At 52.2% G+C, this 20743-nt stretch overlaps 1 protein-coding gene across 6 annotated transcripts in view; it reads right to left on the bottom strand.

The window, feature by feature from the left end:
* The window catches only part of LOC138567343 (uncharacterized), a 903513-nt gene that overhangs the window by 495180 nt on the left and 387590 nt on the right, over positions 1–20743 (bottom strand). For all 6 annotated transcript variants that reach the window (XM_069645448.1, XM_069645451.1, XM_069645447.1 and 3 more), the window contains one exon: positions 11223–11319. In XM_069645448.1, coding sequence (XP_069501549.1) covers positions 11223–11319 — 97 coding nt within the window. The remainder of the gene's footprint in view (positions 1–11222; positions 11320–20743) is intronic.

Genomic DNA, 20743 nt, shown 5'->3' with positions numbered 1-20743 from the left:
CAGGCAAAGGAAGGCCAGTTGTTGTAAGCTCATCCCCTGCCTGAAAACGGGTCTGGACGTAGGCATCCCTGCTGGTGCAAGATGATGCAGTGACAGGATCAGGGACAAGATTGCACACAGGAACCTCCGCGGCGGCCTGTGCTGCCTCCTGTCCCTGGTCCTGCACTGCACCACTAGCACCAGTGGAATCCCCACCTCCAGACCCCGTCTCTGTCGCTTGCACGGCCTCCACCTCCACCAAACCCCCCACCAACCTGGATGACTCTGTGCCATCTTCCCCCGTTGGGCCCTGTGGGGTCCCAGCTGCCCCTTCTGCTGCCAAGGAGTCCAACTCAGACCTCTGCCTCTTGGACCTCCCCCCGGCAGCTGCGGCCTGGGACGCGGCACCAGACCCCTCACTCCCCGACGAGATGACAACCTGGGAGGGGAGCCGGGCCTTGCCTCTCCGGCTGGCGGTGCAATCCCTGCCGCTGTGCTCCACAGCACCTTCTCCGCCCTCTTCATCAGTTGACGCTGCAGACAGGGAGAAATAAAACACAGGCATCAGGGCACTGTACAATGGACACATACACACATGACAGTTGTACATGAGTGGCATTGGCAAACCTCAGGCATGGCATCACAAACGCCAACACACATGTCATTTCAACTCCCACACATGAGCCATACACAGCCATATTGCAACAGCCAGCACCATCCATACACATACAACAGCATGAGCAGGCAAAGGTGAGCCAGACATCACATGCAACACAGGGAGTGCACTACACATGCACGCACACCACCACACTTGCATGCATGTGTACACCTCTGCCAACTGTCGCAGTGTTCAGATTGGCATCCATGTCACATCTGCCAATCAGGCTTCCACATCCCGCTGTCACATGCATCCATGTTGCATCACAGTTGCACCCTTGTCAAATACACACACATGCACATGTACACAGTGCTGATACATGCAGCTGAAACCAACATCCATGTGTGACATCACAAACATGCCTACTTACATACACATTCATCCAAACATGTGTGCCCACACATCTGCATTTGGCATGCAAGCCTACACACAAGCACCATCCATGTCTCACACATGAGAGCCCTCGCATGTATCAACCTCACGGCCCTGTACACCCCCCCCATACTTGGCCCCATAAAAAACACATGTGCAACCTGCACACTACTGGCACATCACCACACGCACAGCTTACAATCATGATGCATGTACACTTACCGCTCGACTCCAGACGGGTCTGCCTCTCAAGGACCTGGACGTGGAGCGCTGGGGATATGCGTTCCAGGACCCTCATCTGATCGTCCGACAAGTGGCCCCGGCGCCCCTTAGCATCCGCTGCATTCAAGAGGCGCCAGGCCTGGTTGAGGGTCCTGGACCTGAAGTCCTCCCAGCGCTTTTTTACATGATGGAATAGTCGGACTGCCACCCCCTCCGCGTTGATGGCACTCATGATGTCCGTCCAGATCCGAGTCCATCCTTCCTTGTTGGTGCGCAAACTTCCGAAGAGGGCATCATACTGTCCCAGGACTTGCTCCACCAGGACACCAACTTCGGTGGCAGTGAAGCCGTTGCCCCTCTGCCTCTCTGTCCGGGGGTTGCCAGTGGTGCCAGATGTTGCAGTGCCCGACATGACAACCCCAGAGGCAGGAGTGGGTGGTCAACGGGGTCCTGGGGCTGGTCTGTGGAGCGATGGAATCCCAGTCGGGAGTCTTCGGTTCCAGCAGGGGTGGTCACAGCAACAGCACCCCTGGCTGATGTGCAGGCAGCAAATGGCAGGGCACATGGGCAGTCGGCAATCAGGCAGCAGCAGATGGCAGGCGCGAGCGTGCTCGGGGTTCTGGGGGGCAGTAATTCGGCCTTCTGGGCAGGAGTGTTGTCTTCCGTGTGCTTACGCGTGGCCAGCTTGATACGGAGTGATTTGGCACATGAAAATCCAGTATGTCTGTATGTAATTCGAGGAAAGGGCCTAAGCGCGTCAGCACACGTACGCGAATTCATTGGCCCAAAGGCCCCCAGCGTGTAGGCGCGTCTATGATGTTATGCGCACGTGCGTTTTCCATGGCGCGTAGAAAAAATAAGCACGTCAGAGTGTGATAGCGTGCAATTGGTGGAAAGGGCCTCAGCGCGTATGCGCGTCTGTGATGTGCGTGCGCGGGCGTTTCCCTGTACACGGGTGCATGTTACACATCCAATGACTGCACGTCAGAGTGTCAGCTCGTGTAATTGGAGGATAGGGCCTTAGCGCGTACACGCGGAAGTGACGCTGGACGTGTGGGCATGTTTAAAAGGTACGTGTAGAACGCCATTTCCTTGTACGTGCTTTTCGTGGAGAGCGAGTGGGTGAAAACTGTACTTCTTGTCGGTTCACACGCGATTTACGTCACGGCGTTCCAAGTTCGTAAACCCTGTTACCTCTGACAGCTTTTTCTCTTTTTGTCTTTTTCCTGGGCCTGTTTCCTCAAACAGCGTTCACTTCTTCTGTTGTCCTGTCTCCTCAGAGAGCGTACAATTCTTCTTTTGGCAGGGGTGTTGCCAACGCGCACACGCGTGTATTTTTCACGCGATTTTTCCTGGCAGACGGTGAGTCGCGCACGTATTTAACATCTGTGCTTGCCCCCTGTGTTGCGTACCCCTTCAGAGGTCAGTCTAGGCTGCATATGACACGCATACGTTAATTTTTGTGTTTCTGGGTGCCACAGAGTAGTGCAGGTTTATTTTTCCACGCACGTGGTCTAGGAGGGGTTGCGTGCACATTATCTCCCTTTTTTGGGGTGCCTGTGCATTGCGTGACCTGTCATCTTCCCCCAGGGGTCACATACAGCCTTGCTAGAGCACTAGGGTACGATTACCATCTGGTACCCTACCCCTTTGACCCCCAATTGCCCAGGACAATAGTTTATTGCAACTCCCATACGCACACAACATCAGTGCCATGGTTGGGAGGCGAGTACGCGGTAAGGGTGGCAAAGGTGGCCGAGCCTCAAGAGGTGGCCGTGGTGGATACGGTAGGGGACGTGGCCGGGACTTGCAGGGTGTCCCTAGACCCCCCCCCATGTATGGGTGACCAGTCAGGGACACCCATGTCCCCCCCCTGGTTGAGGGTAACGTGGCTGACACCATCCCTGCTCAGCCCTTGTTGGACCAGCCCATTGTGGCACCACACCTGGCAGAGGGTGACTCCATGGCTGACTTCCAGGTCAGCAGGTCTAGGCCACGTGTGGCGGTGTACGTTGGTGTCACCAGGCCACGTGGGTCAGGGGCAGCTGTGTCATCTGCCGGCCCAAGTAGGCAGGGTGGGGAGGCTGCAGGGGCAGCTGCGGCTCCATCGACCCCAGCTCTGAGTCTCCCAGCCAGGACAGTGTCGGTCCCAGTCCATCCTGCTGACGTTTCCCCTGACTACATCACACTTCAGCTAATGCCTGCACCAAGTCCCATGGTGAGGGTTCATTCCCACACTCCTAGTCCACAGTCCACCGGGGCTCCTGCCCCGAGTGTCCAGAGCAGCGTAGGACACTCAGGATCCCCACCACCTTCCAAGCGGAATAGGAAGAGTGCTCGTCCAGTACAGGCTGATGCCCCAGACACGGCTACACAGTCCGGCCCACCAAGGAAGCCCAGCTTCAATCAATCTTGATGCACTTGTGGAGTATGTGTCCGCACATGACAGCGAAATGGTGATTACTGCAGGATGCAAGACCACACCTGCACAATGTCAGGCACACTGGCAGACCATCGCGGACATCATAAGTGCCCTTGGATTCGTGAGGCGCACAGCTAATGATTGCTACAAGCGCTGGAATGACCTGAAGCGCAGGGCAAAAAAAAGCTGGCCTCAAGTCATGCTGCAACTCTAGTCACTGGAGGTGGGTCTCCAGCAGAGGACATTGAACTCACTCCACATGAGTATGTTGCTGGGACCTACGTCATGGAGGAACAGATCCAAGGTGTGGGAGACCTGCCAGATTACGAGGCATTGTCCGGTGAGTGCACATGCATGTGTGTGTCATGCATGTGCATGGTGTGTGTGTGAGGGCTTCTGATGGAGTGCCAGGTGAGGGTGTGTGTGCCTGAGTGGTTTGGGTCACCCGTGTGCTTCATCCAATACATTCTGCGCACCAGGATTTGGGTATTGCAGTATCCCTTCTGGCAACAGTAGATATTCAGCCCAACCTCATGCCAGTTGCCCTTGAAGTGTCATCTTGCCACAACATAGTTGCATATTATTCTGTGTTCATTCAGGCTGATTGTTTGCATTCCACCACTTTCACTAGGCATTTCTCAGTCCTATTGTCACATGTTTGACATGGCTATGGTACATGCCATCTGTGTGATGGCATGTGTCATGTATGTGTATTGGACATGCCAATCACAGGCCAATGTGTGATGGCACTGCTAGCCAACATGCAGCAAATGTGTTGGTCTTCCATCTTGGTGTCATCAATGTGTGCCATTTGCCTCCCCTTCATACGCAGTGACAGTGCATGCATGGGAGGGTTATAGTCATGTGGGACATGTGTCAATGAAGTACTGTTTCTATTGCTTCTAAACCCTAATTGTGTGCCATGGTGCTAATGTCTGTTCCCATTTCTTTTTTTTCATGTCTTTGCAGGGGATGACACACTTGATAGTGCTGGGGTTGTGGAGATGGTGCAGACCCAGGAGGGGTCTGAGGCCCGACCGGGCACCAGTGAGGGACGTGGTGTGGTGGTGGGTGAGAACCCACACTTGCTGCAGACCATTATCTCAAGGGGTGTTTCTGGGTGCACCTCCCCCGAGCTCTATTCAGGTGTCGATTCGGATGATGAGACCTATGTGCGATCGCAGGTAAGTGTTTCTGGGAGGGATTCTGTACTGTCCAACCCACCTGCACCAGGGGTAGAACCCTCAATGGGGATGTCAGTGTTGGTAGGTCCGCCTTTGGTGGTTACGGATGCAGGGTCACACTCCGCAACATCTGATCCTGTTCCTGGGCCAGCAGATCAGAGGGGGAATGCAGTCCTGCAGCCTCAGGCAGTGCCGGCACAGCAAGTCGCAGTTCGCCTTGCCCCAGACAGGTGTGGTGCCCGCCGACGTGGTGGCCGTACGCCACCTGGCAATACCGCATGGGAGCAATCCATATACGGTATGGCAAACCAACAGGCAGCATCATCTGAGATGATGGCTCAGGCCATGGATAGGGTGGCCACTTCCATTGTCCCCTAAGAAAGGCTGATGGAACAACTACAGCACGCAAGAGACTCCATACGCAGACACCCCTCCTGCTTCCCGTTTCCATGGGCTTGCAAAGGGTGTGCCCAAGTGACATTGACTTACACAGTGACTTGGACTCCCATTTGATGTGTGGGCTGTCTGTAGTCAATACTGTGTATACATTCCTAGTCCGTATTGTTGTATTGTACACTGCATAGTGTATTAATATGTGCCTCTGCATCCATTTCATCCTCCTAATTTGCAGGTCCATTTCTCGTGTCTTCACAAGGCGGTCTACTTTGGAAATGGAGTCCATGTTGTAAGCAGTGCACCTACACTTTTGCGTGGCGCTAACACTGTACAGTTGCAAGTGTTCGAAGTGCTGGCATTATCAGGTAGTGAGACTGCCAATTTTTTAAATCCGTACTGTCATGTTTATGGTAGGTTGGAGGTTGTGTAGGTGATTAGTATTATTGGTAAATATTTGGTAATGTGTGTTGTTGGTCCTGCATTACTGTGAGCATTTCATGTGTGGCCAGTTTCCATTAGGGACACTGTAGTTTGTGACACTTGTGTCATGTTGTGGGGATTACTTTGTTTGCTCTCACATAGCATGACATGCCATGGTGTGTTGTGTGGCGGTGCCGGGGAGGGGTTGGGTGACATGGCACTGTTCTCATGTTGTATTTTGCAAGTGGGTATTCATTTTTGCTGCATAGAAGTGTGTCTTTTGATGACACTGCATTGGTGGTGTTTGTGTAGGTAGGGATGCACACATTGTGACACTTCCAGGTGAACAATCTCAGGCTGCTATGGTTCTGACAGTTGACTGTCCCTTAATTCATCAGAATTGTCAGATTGAGTCATCATTGATTGTCAGATGGTGTGTGCCAGGGCTGTGTGCACTCCACAGGGGTGTGATTTCTATGTGAAGTAATTAGCCATCAGCTGCGTACGGGCTGCCTCATCCCGTGCTCTTTCCCCTCCCATGCGCAGCGGGCGTGCATGTGGTTGGGGATGTGGGGGCACCACCATGTCCACAGCCAGGCCCCGGCGTGTTGCAACATTGTGCAGGACACATGCTGCCACTATGATCCTGTACACTACTGGGGGAGCGTATAACAGCTGCCCGCCAGAACGGTCAAGGGAGCGAAAGCGTGAGTTGAGCACTCCGAATGTGCGCTCCACTATGCCCCGGGTTGCAATATGGGCTGTGTTGTATCTTACCTCGGGAGGCGTGATGGGGTTCCGAATTGGCGTCATCATATGGGTGCTCAGAGGGTAGGCACTGTCCCCTGGGGAGGTGGTGATGGGGATCATTAGTGGGGTAGTGACATTACTCTATCTGTCATGCATGCGTGTGCTGTGGCATTTATACTCACCAAACAGCCATGCATCGCCATGCCGCCCAGCTTCCATGTCCCAGTTTAGGGTTGACATCCTGTAAATGAAGCTGTCGTGGGTGGACCCTGGCTAGTTGGTATATACTGAGGTGATGATTCCCTTGGCATCACATACTTTCTGGAAGTTGATGGAATGCCAGTGCTTGCGGTTTCTATAGATGTGTTCAGATGCCCTGGGGGAACGTAGAGCCACATGGGTGCAATCAATGGCACCTAGCACTTTGGGGAATTGTGCCACCCTGTAGAAATCCTGGCTGACAGCCTGCCTTTCTGCAGGTGTTCTGGACAGGTATATGTGCCTGCAGACTGATGGGCGTGCAGTGATGATGGCCAACACCTGGTGTAGGCACTGTGACTGCATGGCCTGGGCCCCCCCCCCCACTATGGCACTTGTCCGCTGAAATGATCAAGTAGCCAAGAAGTGCAGTACATTGAGGACCTTCTCCAGGGGGCTCAGTGCTTGGGAGCACAGGGTGGGTGATGTGAGGTCATCCTCCCACTCACTGACCAGGTCGAGTATTATGTGAGGTGGAAACCTGTACCTCCCATACACCTGGTCATCAGGCATACCAAAAAGGCTGGTTCTGGGTGTGAAGATTCTGGCCCTGACTATCCCCTTCTCCTCCTGCGGTATCCCACGGCCACTGCTGCTAGGAACAGTATATTCATCCTGGCGTCTGAGCTTGTTTGTTGTTTGCGCACACTTTTATGCTGCGCGGGACGTGCGCCTGCTTCATGCTGGCGTACGTGTTTCAGGATTGGACCTTTTTTTTTGGCGCATTGTAGGCGACCGTGTAAATCTTCCCGCCCACCCAGGAATACACGTAACACGCTCTCCCAGGCCCTGTCGCATGTGGAAGTTCACGCGAACCCGTAATACACGTATCCTGCTGATATCGCGTGTGAAAGTTCACGCAAACCCCGCAATACACGTACCCTGCTGATATCGCGTGTAGAAGTTCACGCAAACCCCGTAATACACGTACCCTGCTGATATCGCGTGTGGAAGTTCACGCGGACCCATAATCCACGTACCCTGATGAAATCGCATGTAAGACTACCCGCGCACCCCTGAAATACACGTACCCAGGCAGGCAAATCGCACTGCTGGGGGGTGGGGGTGCAGGGAGACATGAGTGGGGCCCGGTGGAGGGTGCCCCTGACTGCTGGGGGGTGGGGATGCAGGGGGACATGAGTTGGACATGAGTGGGGCCTGGTGGAGGGTGCCCCTGACTGCTGGGGGGTGGGGGGGTGGGAGACATGAGTGGGGGCCTGGTGGCGGGTGCCCCTGACTGCTGGGGGGTGGGGGGGTGGGAGACATGAGTGGGGGCCTGGTGGAGGGTGCCCCTGACTGCTGGGGGGTGGGGGTGCAGGGGGACATGAGTGGGGCCTGATGGAGGGTGCCCCTGACTGCTGGGGGGTGGGAGACATGAGTGGGGGCCTGGTGGAGGGTGCCCCTGACTGCTGGGGGGTGGGGGGGTAGACATGAGTGGGGGCCTGGTGGAGGATGCCCCTGACTGCTGGGGGGTGGGGGTGCAGGGGGACATGAGTTGGACATGAGTGGGGCCTGGTGGAGGGTGCCCCTGACGGCTGGGGGGTGGGGGGGGGGGTGGTAGACATGAGTGGGGGCCTGGTGGAGGGTGCCCCTGGATGCTGGGGGGTGGGGGTTCAGGGGGACATGAGTGGGGGCCAGTTGGAGGGTGCCCCTGACTGCTGGGGGGTGGAGGGGGGTGGGAGACATGATTGGGGGCCTGGTGGAGGGTGCCCCTGACTGCTGGGGGGTGGGAGACATGAGTGGGGGCCTGGTGGAGGGTGCCCCTGACTGCTGGGGGGATGGGAGACATGAGTGGGGGCCTGGTGGAGGGTGCCCCTGACTGCTGGGGGGTGGTGGTGCAGGGGGACATGAGTTGGACATGAGTGGGGCCTGGTGGAGGGTGCCCCTGGATACTGGGGGTGCTGGGAGACACATGAGTGGGGGCCTGGTGGAGGGTGCCCCCGACTGCTGGGGGATGGGGGGGAGACATGAGTGGGGGCCTGGTGGAGGGTGCCCCTGACTGCTGTGGGGTGGGGGGGTGTTAGACATGAGTGGGGGCCTGGTGGAGGGTGCCCCTGACTGCTGGGGGGTGGTGGTGCAGGGGGACATGAGTGGGGGCCTGGTGGAGGGTGCCCCTGACTGCTGGGGGGTGGGGGTGCAGGGGGACATGAGTTGGACATGAGTGGGGCCTGGTGGAGGGTGCCCCTGGATGCTGGGGGGTGGGGTGCAGCGGGACATGAGTGGGGGCCTGGTGGAGGGTGCCCCTGGATGCTGGGGGGGGTGCAGGGGGACATGAAGTGGGTGCCTGGTGGAGGGTGCCCCTGACTGCTGGGGGGTGGGAGACATGAGTGGGGGCCTGGTGGAGGGTGCCCCTGACTGCTGGGGGGATGGAGGGGGGTGGGAGACATGATTGGGGGCCTGGTGGAGGGTGCCCCTGACTGCTGGGGGGTGGGAGACATGAGTGGGGGCCTGGTGGAGGGTGCCCCTGACTGCTGGGGTGTGGGGGAGGGGGGTGGGAGACATGAGTGGGGGCCTGGTGGAGGGTGCCCCTGACTGCTGGGGAGTGGGGGGGTGGGAGACATGAGTGGGGCCTGGTGGAGGGTGCCCCTGGATGCTGGGGGTGCAGGGAGACATGAGTGGTGGCCTGGTGGAGGGTGCCCCTGAATGCTGGGGGGTGGGGGTGCTGGGAGACATGCGTTGGTGGGCAGTAGTGCAAGGTGACATGTGGGTTGGCTGGGGGGCATGGCCATGGTGGATGGGCTGCCTGCGGGACATGTGCAGGGGTGCAGGGTAGTCCCCTGTGGTGTGGGCCGCCTGCAGGGGCCATGGAGGGTGTAGAGGGAACAGCTGGGAGGACCCACACAGCCAATTCACGTGTAGGACTCCCCGGCACCCCCGAAATACACGTAGGCTGCTGGATTCGCGTGTGGAATTTTCCGCGCACCCGGAGTACATGTACCATGCTGAAATCGCGTGTGGAACTTCACGCGCACACCGAAATACACGTACCCTGCAAATTCGCGTGTGAAACTTCCCACGCATCTTGGAATACACGTACCCTGCTGAAATCGCGTGTGAAACTTCACGCACACCCCGAAATACACGCACCAAGGACAATCGTGTGTGGACCTTCCCGCGCACCCCGAAATACACGTACCCAGGCCAATTGCGTGTGGAACTTCCCGTGCACCCCGAAATACACGCACATGCTATTTTTCACACAGCGGGTGTCCGTGTTTGTCGGTACCCCTTTGCACCTCATTTGTCCTAGAGGGCCACAGTATGGATCATTCATCATAGCTGTATATAGGTGCTTTTTGTAAGCGCACATTTTGGCGCACATTTATTTCAGGCGCAGGAACGCTACCGCCTGCTTTCTTGTGGCGGACTTGTTTGGCCCTGTGCACGTCTTTGACCGTGCGCTGGTTTGCCCTATTCGATTCCATGAATACGAGTTGTAGGCGAGCTTGTGGGCGTTCTGCGCACTTGCCTCCTGTACTTCTCCCGTGACGCCCATATTTTTTGTTCCCCATTCCGAGTGTTACGCCCCGTGTTCCGCCTACTTTTGTTATGTGCACCGCGCTATGTGCGATTTCGCTGTGGCCGTGGCGCACGCCGTTGGATGACCTGGGCGCCGGCGTGTGCCGCGCACTTTTTCAGCGCACATCCAATATTTTTCTCACGCGCGGACTTCCATGAATCGATGTGCGCTGGTTTCCCTGCGATTTTCACACTTGCACTGCGATTCGCACGTTTTGGCACCTCTGCGCCGGAATTTTCGTCGCACATTAATTCTATGAATCGGCCTGTAAATATTCAACGGTCTGTATTATAGGTGCGTTTGTGCGACAGAGGCTCTGTTCATAATGGCCAGCAGTCCCAAAGAAGGAAGGCTAGCAAAATGTTGTCACGTATAGAATGGACTTTTTTTAAATTTAAAATGACATCGTTTATACATAAACTTTTCATTTGAGTTCATAAAAGTATATTTCGCGATCGACTAAACATTTCGCCTGTTTTCTCATGCAAGGAAAGTTCATCAAATGTTGCAAAAGGGAATTCAGCAGATATTGCAAGAAATAATGGGAAAAAGCAAAAGGGAGAGGGGAAAAAGAGAAGAAAAAAATAGACTTCATTGTATATCTGAAAGACAAAATGTTTGTGCTGTAGTACATTCCTTGGGTAATTTAAGGTTTACTACTTAGTTGGATGCCTTGCGGGACGCCAAGATAAATAGAACTCATAAAAATTGGACAGGGTAATAACGTGCTGTGCTTCGAAACCTGCAGAGCACATATACAGCGTTTTCGGGATACATTGGTTGACGCCTTGAACAATAACGCTATTCTGAATAATGTACGATTATCAAAAATACTGATTTCACAGTCCAAAAACCTGGCACACTTCACTCCGGCAACATTTTAAAACAAAAGATGCACAAGAGATGGCGCCAAATGATTGCTAAAAGCCACGAAAGCAAGATAAGAAACTCGACAAAATCAAGCAAGCCTTAAGTGCTGTCACATGTCTGCTCTGCCCATATGCAGAGAGAACGCAGCACGTGGGGAGGGGAGAACTGTACCTCTTCATCTCAGCCTCACGTGCGCTCAGAAGGGCGATAAGTTCAGCTTTCTCTTGGTCCAGAATCTCGCATCGAGACTGAAGAACTTTGATTTCCGCTGCAGGAATAAAAGCAAGATATAGTTTAAAAAACATACTGTGTCTCAAGGCGATAAAACAACCTTAACTCTCAATAGCAACAATTATTGAGCAGTTTGAAAAGAGTTTTGTTTTTTCTATGGCCATGTAATTAAAAAACAATGGAGGTCAAGTTCTTTAAAGTTGTAGAAACGAGTGAATTTGCTTTTAGACGTCCTTTTTGCACTTTGTAGTCCAAATAGTGTACATGCCGCTTTAATTTACGCATCGACGGGAATCCAAGCCTCAATCAAAATCTGGTGCTGGAGGTAATTCAGTTGTGTTTGTATGTCAGTGCAAAAGCAGTAATTCCACTGCGTGCCGCCGCTCCACCAAACTAATAATTGAAAATCTGGTGGAATGTAAACATCATGCGTAAAAGCTTAGCGTGTGATTTATGTGGTCTGTCAGATGGCAAAGGGCCACAATATGGCTGGTTTCTGTCAATGAGTGGGATGATCAGGTAGCTATCGCAACCCAGCATGTGCCATTCTACAACCTCAGTCACACAGATACTCATGGGAATCAGATGGTCAATCAAGGTGACTGCTGGTCCAAAACATTTGGTTACTAGTTTTGATTACATTCAGAGATATTCTATAGATAATCACAAAAATTCACAAATAAAGCACAAAATAACCGACATACATTTGACATACGTCTGATTCTTTATGTACAATTATTGTTGCAATGTTCCCTCATAGAGTATAACAGTTAAGCTATAACATTGCTGGAGTTGGAGTCTTGACATTATGCCAATTTCCCTAATCAGCCCCAGGCAATAACTACCATGGGCAGCCATCTTCCCTGTAGAATTCTGCTACTTTGGTTCTGATCCTTTGCCAATTTTTGTATGGATTTTCAGGTAGTGCTTGGCAACTGAATTCTTTTGATACATACACATAGAAGCTATGTAGTGTTCACTTGGATGCTGTCTAAGTGTTTTAATAATCATCTTGTTGGTCCTTGTGATATTTGGAAGGAGGTGGTTTCCTGTAATGTCAAAGTCAGTGTCCCTGGCCCTTCTTCATGATCCTTTGTCATTACTTAATAGATATCAATGGAGACATACAAAAGGGCTCCTATGAAAGTGCAATGGTAGGCCCAAACTTTGTACACAATATCCACCAACGACTGCATTAAATCAATCCCTTTAAAGTCAAATTCAAGACATTGAAAGGCACACAATCATCTCAACTTTACCACCGACTGTGAGCTCTTATTTAAAAAACACACATCAGCAAGAAGACCCAAGCACCGCGGTACCAGCTTAGCACACCTCTGCAAAGTCAAGCCTTTTATTCCCGCCAGAGTTTCAGAACAGTTGTCCAAGCCTTGGTGATCTCCCACCTACACAGCTAAACCACCCTCCTTGCAAGACTCCAAGATACCAGCTTAGCCCCTCTGAAAGATGTCTAGCATGCCTCATCCCAGGACTAAGACTCCACCAAGGGCATCCATAGGCTGAAAACCAGCCTCTCGCTGATCCAGTCTTGAATGTCCAGTGCATACTTGAAGCTCAACCCCTCCAAGACCAAATTCCTACTCCTCATCCAAACACCAAAACCCAGACGTACAAACCTGGCTATCAACCAAGAATTCTGAGGGTTTCATACACAAGCTTACATCCTGCGCCAAGTCCCTCGAGTTCCACATCGACAAACATCGCTCCTTCAAGACACACATAGCTAAGAAAACTCAGACAGCTTGGTATCAGCTCTCCCTCCTGCGGAACGCCAAGCCCTTCCTCCCTCCAGCCAACTTTAGATCCACCGTTCAAGCACTGGTCCTATCCCACCTTAACGGGGGTAATGCACTCCTCAAAAGCCTCACGTCGTCCTCCCTTGAGGCCCTGAGAAGTGTCCTACATGAGGCCGCGCGCCTCATCAAGGGTCTACACAGATATGGCCATATCACCCCAGCCCTCGTCGACCTTCACTGGCTCCCACTCCACGCATGAATCACCTTCAAGTCTTGCTGCATCATCTATAAGGCAGTCGCCCTCAATTCACCAAGCTACCTCACGCAGAAACTCAGCATCGCCGGCCGACAGCACACCCTCAGAAGCCAGGACACGTGCAGACTTGATATACGCTGCTGCAAAAAGAAAAGGACCAGAAAAAAAAACATTCTCTGCCTACTCCTCAAGACTATGGAACCTCCTCCCAGTCAGCATCAGACTCACCCACGCTCCAACAATTCAGAAAAGAACTCAAGACCCAGCACTTCAGGGAGTCTTTCCTCCTCAGCACACTTCAGGGAGTTCCTCCTCCTCAACACCTAGGCCATCTTGTCGCCTCTCGTGCTACCTGACTTGCTAGACATTGCCCGCCCCTCTGCTCCCAGCCACCAGGTACAGCTGTACCCTCTCTTCTGTGCCCCTCTGTATCCTACCCTCTGCTGTGTATCCATTCTGTTACCTCTGAAAAGCACTCCGTTATCTATCTGTATTGTTGTATACCTCTGTAAAGCACTCAGTTGCTTCTCGAAGCTACATCCGTGCTGAATAAATACAATAATAATAATAAGAAAATTCAACGGCATCCTGCAGGAGCTGCACTGACTACTCCTTCAAGTACACATGTTCAAGACGGTTTGCATCACCTACAAAGCAGTCACAAACAAAACACCACTCTACCTGGCCAAGAAACTCACCATCTATGGAGGCCAGGGCACCACCAAAAGTCACACCATTGCCAGACTTGAAACAAAGTCCTGCAAAAGGGGGGAAACAAAGAAACGTGCCTTTTCCACGATACACACCCTGTCTGTCGAACAAGTTTCCAATACAGGTAAGGTTGGCCCACCATCATACTCTTCAAAAAGGACATGAAATATCTACTCTTCAAAGAACATTTCACCAATTGCCCCACGCAAACCTACATCTCCCTCTGCGCAGCACCCCCTTTGATACCCTACCCATCTCAGGTCCTATACTACCCCTGGACATGACTTGGAAGTCCTTGGGTGTGTCCCCTATGCACAGCGCAGTGTTGCTTCCCAGCTAGGTTCACATTTTATAAACACCTTAAAAACCACACTCCCAGATTCTTCACACCTCTAAGGGAAGACCTGGTGGTGGAGTGAAACATGTGCTTACAGTAAAGTTAAAAAGTTATAAAAACATACGATCAAATCCTATTTCCATCTCAAAATGTCACTGCCAACCATGAGCAAACTTGGATTAGCCACATATCCCTTTCAAAGACTACCCCTTCCTCGTACTACTGTATGCATGTGGATGTTTTATTACAATAACTGGCTATTTAGAACTTTTCAGTATACTTGGGTACTGTGACAAATTCGCCTTCCTAGCTCTGACAGTTAGCGATGGGATGACCACAAGGGCTGGGAACCGACAGCCACTATGTGATGCAGGATCTGGTGGGGGCGTGGGGAGGATCCCCATGTATGTAGGGTGCAGGGCTGACCAGAGCAGTGAGGGTAAAATGAGTTTGGTGGTTTCAATTAAGATTATTAGGTGCACATCAGCAATGCAGTGGACGAAAGTTTCCTTGACAAAATCCTAAGTAGATGGTGAAAAGCGGTTTGAGAGTCTGGTAAGTGCAGACAAGGAGTGTATTGGAGGTGGCTGGTTTTGGCAGATCCTGGAGAGGAGGCAAGAAGGAGGATGAAAGTGAGGAAGAGAATGTGGTTTTGGTGGGGAGGAGAAGAGATTAGTAGGAGAAGGTTGGAACTGCAGAGGAAGGAGGAGGGGAAGCCTAATGGGGAAGTGGAGTAGAAAAATCAGGAGGAGGTGGTGTGAAAACTGTAGAAGTGAGTGGGATGAACAGGAGGAGATGGTGAAACAGCAAGCAAAGGTGCGAAGAGAACAGAAGGAGGTAGAGAAGGAACAAGTGGAGTGGAAAAGTTAGCTGAACAACTAGGTGACAGGCCAGGAGGTCAGGCTAGTGAAATAATTGACAGAGAAAGTGAGGTGCCTGGGTAGGCCTAGACAGAAAGGGAAGGTGCCACAGGTACACAAAATACTTAGTGGACCAGGGTGGGGGTTGGGAGGAGGTCCGACCTTGTGGTGAAGCAATGTGGAAGCAATAGAAACTCAAACTATGGGACAGTATAGTGTTTACATGGATAGAGTGTTGGGTGTCAGTCAGTTAGTCATTCCCCAGTTCAGGGCTACAAGAATCCCTCACCTATTCAGCCAAAGAGACAGTGACAAGTGGGAGACCTTGAGACATGAGATTGTTGACCCATTCCCGTTTTTGCCCAGATTTGAACATTGATAGCAGAAGACCCCTAGAACTGGATGGACCCTACCGATAAAATGAATGAAGAGCATCTGGTAAAGGAGTGATGGGACACTTAAACAACCCAGATTGTGACTTTGAAAGGGGAAAAGCATTGTCCACAGTGTAATACAATGTTTCCAATGTATTTCCCTCTAACAGTACTTTCACTCGCAAGTGAAACAACATTGCAATTTATAGAGACACACATTACTTTCACATGCAGGAGACAGGCCCACTTTTACAGGGTTTGACAAATGTCGATCTAGTTCTTGGGCTGCGTTTCCCAGTAGAACGGGCGGAGTGAACAAATTCCATGATGGTGGATAGGCCAGGCTAGATAAAGCGTTTGTCCATCCCCTAAACTGCACAATACATCACACGAGAAATTAATGGCAACCGAACACAGCCCCTCACCAATTCCATTATCCCTCACAGGGAGCCCAGCCAGGGTGAGGGCACACAGCCCTATAAAAACCCAAGGGCTCAGTTCGGGTGTTTGGAGAAGGTTGTGGCATGCAGTTGGAGATGGTTGGTGAAGTTGGAGTAAGATGTTTGGAGGAGGCTGGAGAGGTAGAGGAGGTTTGAGACCAGAGTGGGAGAAGGGGGTTGATACAAGAGTTAAAGGAAGAGCCTGGGAAACATTAGAATGAAGTGGAGAGTTTAAGGAGGCTGGGGGAAATATTTGATGGAGTAGAGTTTAAAGAGGCAGCGGTTTCGAAGGAATACAGGAGATGCTTGATAAACATCAACAGGAGCTGGTAGTCAATCATGATGGTAGGAAAGATCCAGAAGGAAAAAACAGCTAGACGGCACTGGAAGGTCGAAGAGGGCCCAAGGCAGGATTGGGGGAAGAGCCTAATTTGAAAGAGTTGGACGTATAGTGGGAGGAGGAAAGTGTATGTGGCATGGCGCCAAGGAGGGTCAGGAACAGAAATGGAGCAGACAGGTGAACCAGAGGGTAGAGATCAGTGCCATAGCTGAGGGATGAATTAAGACCCTACTGTACTCACCAGAGAACACAATCGAGACCCCATCACAGAATGTGATACTGACTGACAAGTTCCACTTTATCAGCAGCTGGTGCTAAAAGTCCTAAGGTCTATGGCAGTCCTATCAGAGCTGAAAGCAGACTAACATTAAAAGAACAGAGGAACAGAGAAACAGAATGTGGGAGACCCCCTTAGGCCCACACAGAGAAAAGAGAAGAGGTTTGCAGGAAACCAGTCAAGCCTGCAATAAGAGACAAAGAGACAAGTCAAGAAGAAGGCTGCAAACCCAAATTGAACAGACGTATCGAAGCAGGTGTTAGTAAATGTCCACTGAAACCTTTGACTTGTAACTTTGTGTGTCATAAAATAAAGACGTTTTGATCTCAAATAATGTGTACAGTATTGTAGTGTACCCCCACTGAAAAGTAGGTAACTTATAAATCGCGGAGTGGCGGAGAGTGGCAGTCCTGCAGTATTCTCCCACCACCCAGTATTTTCTTCAGCTCCATTGTAGGAGGTGTGTTTCCAGCTACACCCAGCTAGCCTACACTACAAAACCCTCATTTTCACCGCGGAGCGGCGCGGAGTGGCGGAGAGTGGCAGTCCTGCAGTATTCTCCCACCACCCAGTATTTTCTTCAGCTCCATTGTAGGAGGTGTGTTTCCAGCTACACCCAGCTAGCCTACACTACAAAACCCTCATTTTCACCGCGGAGCGGCGCGGAGTGGCGGAGAGTGGCAGTCCTGCAGTATTCTCCCACCACCCAGTATTTTCTTCAGCTCCATTGTAGGAGGTGTGTTTCCAGCTACACCCAGCTAGCCTACACTACAAAACCCTCATTTTCACCGCGGAGCGGCGCGGAGTGGCGGAGAGTGGCAGTCCTGCAGTATTCTCCCACCACCCAGTATTTTCTTCAGCTCCATTGTAGGAGGTGTGTTTCCAGCTACACCCAGCTAGCCTACACTACAAAACCCTCATTTTCACCGCGGAGCGGCGCGGAGTGGCGGAGAGTGGCAGTCCTGCAGTATTCTCCCACCACCCAGTATTTTCTTCAGCTCCATTGTAGGAGGTGTGTTTCCAGCTACACCCAGCTAGCCTACACTACAAAACCCTCATTTTCACCGCGGAGCGGCGCGGAGTGGCGGAGAGTGGCAGTCCTGCAGTATTCTCCCACCACCCAGTATTTTCTTCAGCTCCATTGTAGGAGGTGTGTTTCCAGCTACACCCAGCTAGCCTACACTACAAAACCCTCATTTTCACCGCGGAGCGGCGCGGAGTGGCGGAGAGTGGCAGTCCTGCAGTATTCTCCCACCACCCAGTATTTTCTTCAGCTCCATTGTAGGAGGTGTGTTTCCAGCTACACCCAGCTAGCCTACACTACAAAACCCTCATTTTCACCGCGGAGCGGCGCGGAGTGGCGGAGAGTGGCAGTCCTGCAGTATTCTCCCACCACCCAGTATTTTCTTCAGCTCCATTGTAGGAGGTGTGTTTCCAGCTACACCCAGCTAGCCTACACTACAAAACCCTCATTTTCACCGCGGAGCGGCGCGGAGTGGCGGAGAGTGGCAGTCCTGCAGTATTCTCCCACCACCCAGTATTTTCTTCAGCTCCATTGTAGGAGGTGTGTTTCCAGCTACACCCAGCTAGCCTACACTACAAAACCCTCATTTTCACCGCGGAGCGGCGCGGAGTGGCGGAGAGTGGCAGTCCTGCAGTCATGCCAGGCAAGACGGGCTCGACTGCCGTCCCACTAACCGCTGCCCCACCACCTAAACTCCAGGGCTTGGACCTCGAAGACTCGACAGGCCGCCGCCTGAGAAGCAATGCAAAATTGCCGTTTAAAAATGCAGCTGAAATATGTACAGATATCTTTAACTACCCCCCTGTGCCTTGCCTTGAATCTACAGACGACCCCTTTTCACTACAGAGCCCGGACCCCAAACCAGGTCTTCACCTGGGGAAAAGTTGTAAGACACTGGGAAAGGGCACAGGAAAAAGAGACACTGAAAAGTGCCCGTTCCTTCTTAACAGTAAAAGGCTTACACAAGCACAAGCTCATAATGCAGACTCACCCAAGAACGACGCCTTGATCCTGGACGCCCACGCCATCGGGCCTCGCCTGCTGTCGGCGTCCGTTGTCCCATCCCTGCGTCTACAGGCGGGCCCGACGCTCCCCGGAGCTCCGCAGCATCCCGAAGGGGCGGCCGCGTTGAGTCCCGGAGTGAGCCCACAGAGGCCGCCAGACGAGTGCACGTCGGCAGGGCCAGCTGCCGTCGGTGATCGGCGGCCACCCGGAGGGGAGTCCGCCTTGAATCCCGTGCCTATGCAGCCTGTCCCCCTGCCGACTTTCGACGGGCTGACCCGGGTCGCGGCCTCGGCTCCGCAGTCACCCGGAGGGGAGGCGGCGTGGAGCGGGCCGCTCATCTTGACGCCGGCGATCGCGGTGAACGGGCTGCCAGCAGGGGAGGCGGCCGCTCTGGAGGGCGGCCCGCCGCCCCCCCATCTGTGGGGGAGAGAAGAGGGATCGCCCGACCCCGTGGGAGAATCGTCTCCCGAGAACAAAGAGTCGGAGCGCCAGAGTGGAAAAACATCTGAGGGAAAACCGCCTGCGAGAACACCCGAAAGCGATTCCGCTTCAGCGCCACCTACTGACCAACTCCAAAAATCCACAATATTTCCTAATGATGCTCCAACAAGCATGCCATCAGCTAACCTCAACGATGAAACCATCGTGGAGATCGCTTCAATCCGACCATTACTCAACAAAGAAAAGGGTTCTGTCTCAAATTCCACAAAAAAAAAGAGACTTCGGTCACTTGATGACCCAACAAAAATAAAAAAAAAAGTCTATGAGGAGGAAATAGCAAGCAAACAAAGGAACACAGGCAGTTCTACCAAACAACTACCAAAACATACGACTACTATCAAGTCACTTCGTGTGGCCACTAAAGATTCAAGAAAGAACATGAAAAAACCTCAACGTCCCTTGAAACTATTATCGGACTTCTTCCACAAGCACTCTAAAGCCATCCAACAAAAGTGCAAAGAACTGACGGATGCAGAAATCTTGGAGGTAGCAGACGCAATCACTCCTCCTCGAAAACATCGTAGGGTAATACAAGCCCAACGTAAAGTACCTCTCTCTCTATCAAAAGAAGACCACAGACCAGTAACCATCATAGACCCGACAAAATGGCACTTTTCGGGCCAAGTTACTCCAACAATACCACAAATAACGACAGACGAGCTGGGGGTGCAAATCGCTCCTAAACCGACCTTACCCGCAGCTCCCACTTGCAAACCGGCGCTACCCTATTCCGGCAACACAACGGTGCAAATAGCACCATCGCCTTTGGCCCTCCAACAAAGCCAAAAGAACAGCGACCATAAAACACAGACCCAACTGCAATCCTACAGTCAAGAGACACAGGACGGTGACAGACCCATACTTCCTCGACACAACTTGACCCCGCCAAAGCAAGTAGTCTCTTCTTCGACAAACAATACTCAACCTACACCAAAAGATATCTCAAGTGGCAGGGAGGCCTCACCTCAACCAAACAACAGCGATAAAGAACCCCTACTTGAGACCCCGCCACGGCCTTTGAGAGAGGCAGACATACCTATTCCACAAATCCGGGAAAGAGACAGTGAAAGAAACCACCCGGCAAAATCTAAAAACAGAATCCAGTTTGAGAAAACTCTAGATAACTTCTACTCAAACTTGGATAGCTACAATAACCAAAGAAGATATTCCTTAGATCAAGTTCCTAGAAGGTCATCTGCAGTCACTACATCAGCTACACGGCCGCTATCGCCCATCAGAGGCAAATCGATACCTTATAGCCCCTCACCATCAAATGACCTACAGTCAAAAAAACTGGATACTTGCACCCTGATGTCAGCCTTATCTATAGCTTTAAATCCTTTTGTCAAGCTATACGAAACAATCGGAGACACAATGAAGGACCATACATCACTTCAAACTGCAATGCTAAATAAACTAACTTTTTTGGAGGGCTATATCATGGCCCTAGATGCAAAGATAGCACCGACTGGAAACAACCCTACTCAAGAACAGGCGACGCATCCGCCTCAGCAACTACTTCAACCCACGTGCCCTGTTCGTGAAGAAAGACCGCAAACAAAGTCTTTGGGTACTCAAA

The sequence above is a fragment of the Ambystoma mexicanum genome, chromosome 2p, assembly GCF_040938575.1.
Source record: "Ambystoma mexicanum isolate Mex_15411 chromosome 2p, UKY_AmexF1_1, whole genome shotgun sequence".
NCBI classification, from domain to species: Eukaryota; Metazoa; Chordata; class Amphibia; order Caudata; family Ambystomatidae; genus Ambystoma; species Ambystoma mexicanum.
Note: the sequence above shows the minus strand (reverse complement) of the source record. Positions and strands in the feature narration are given on the sequence as shown.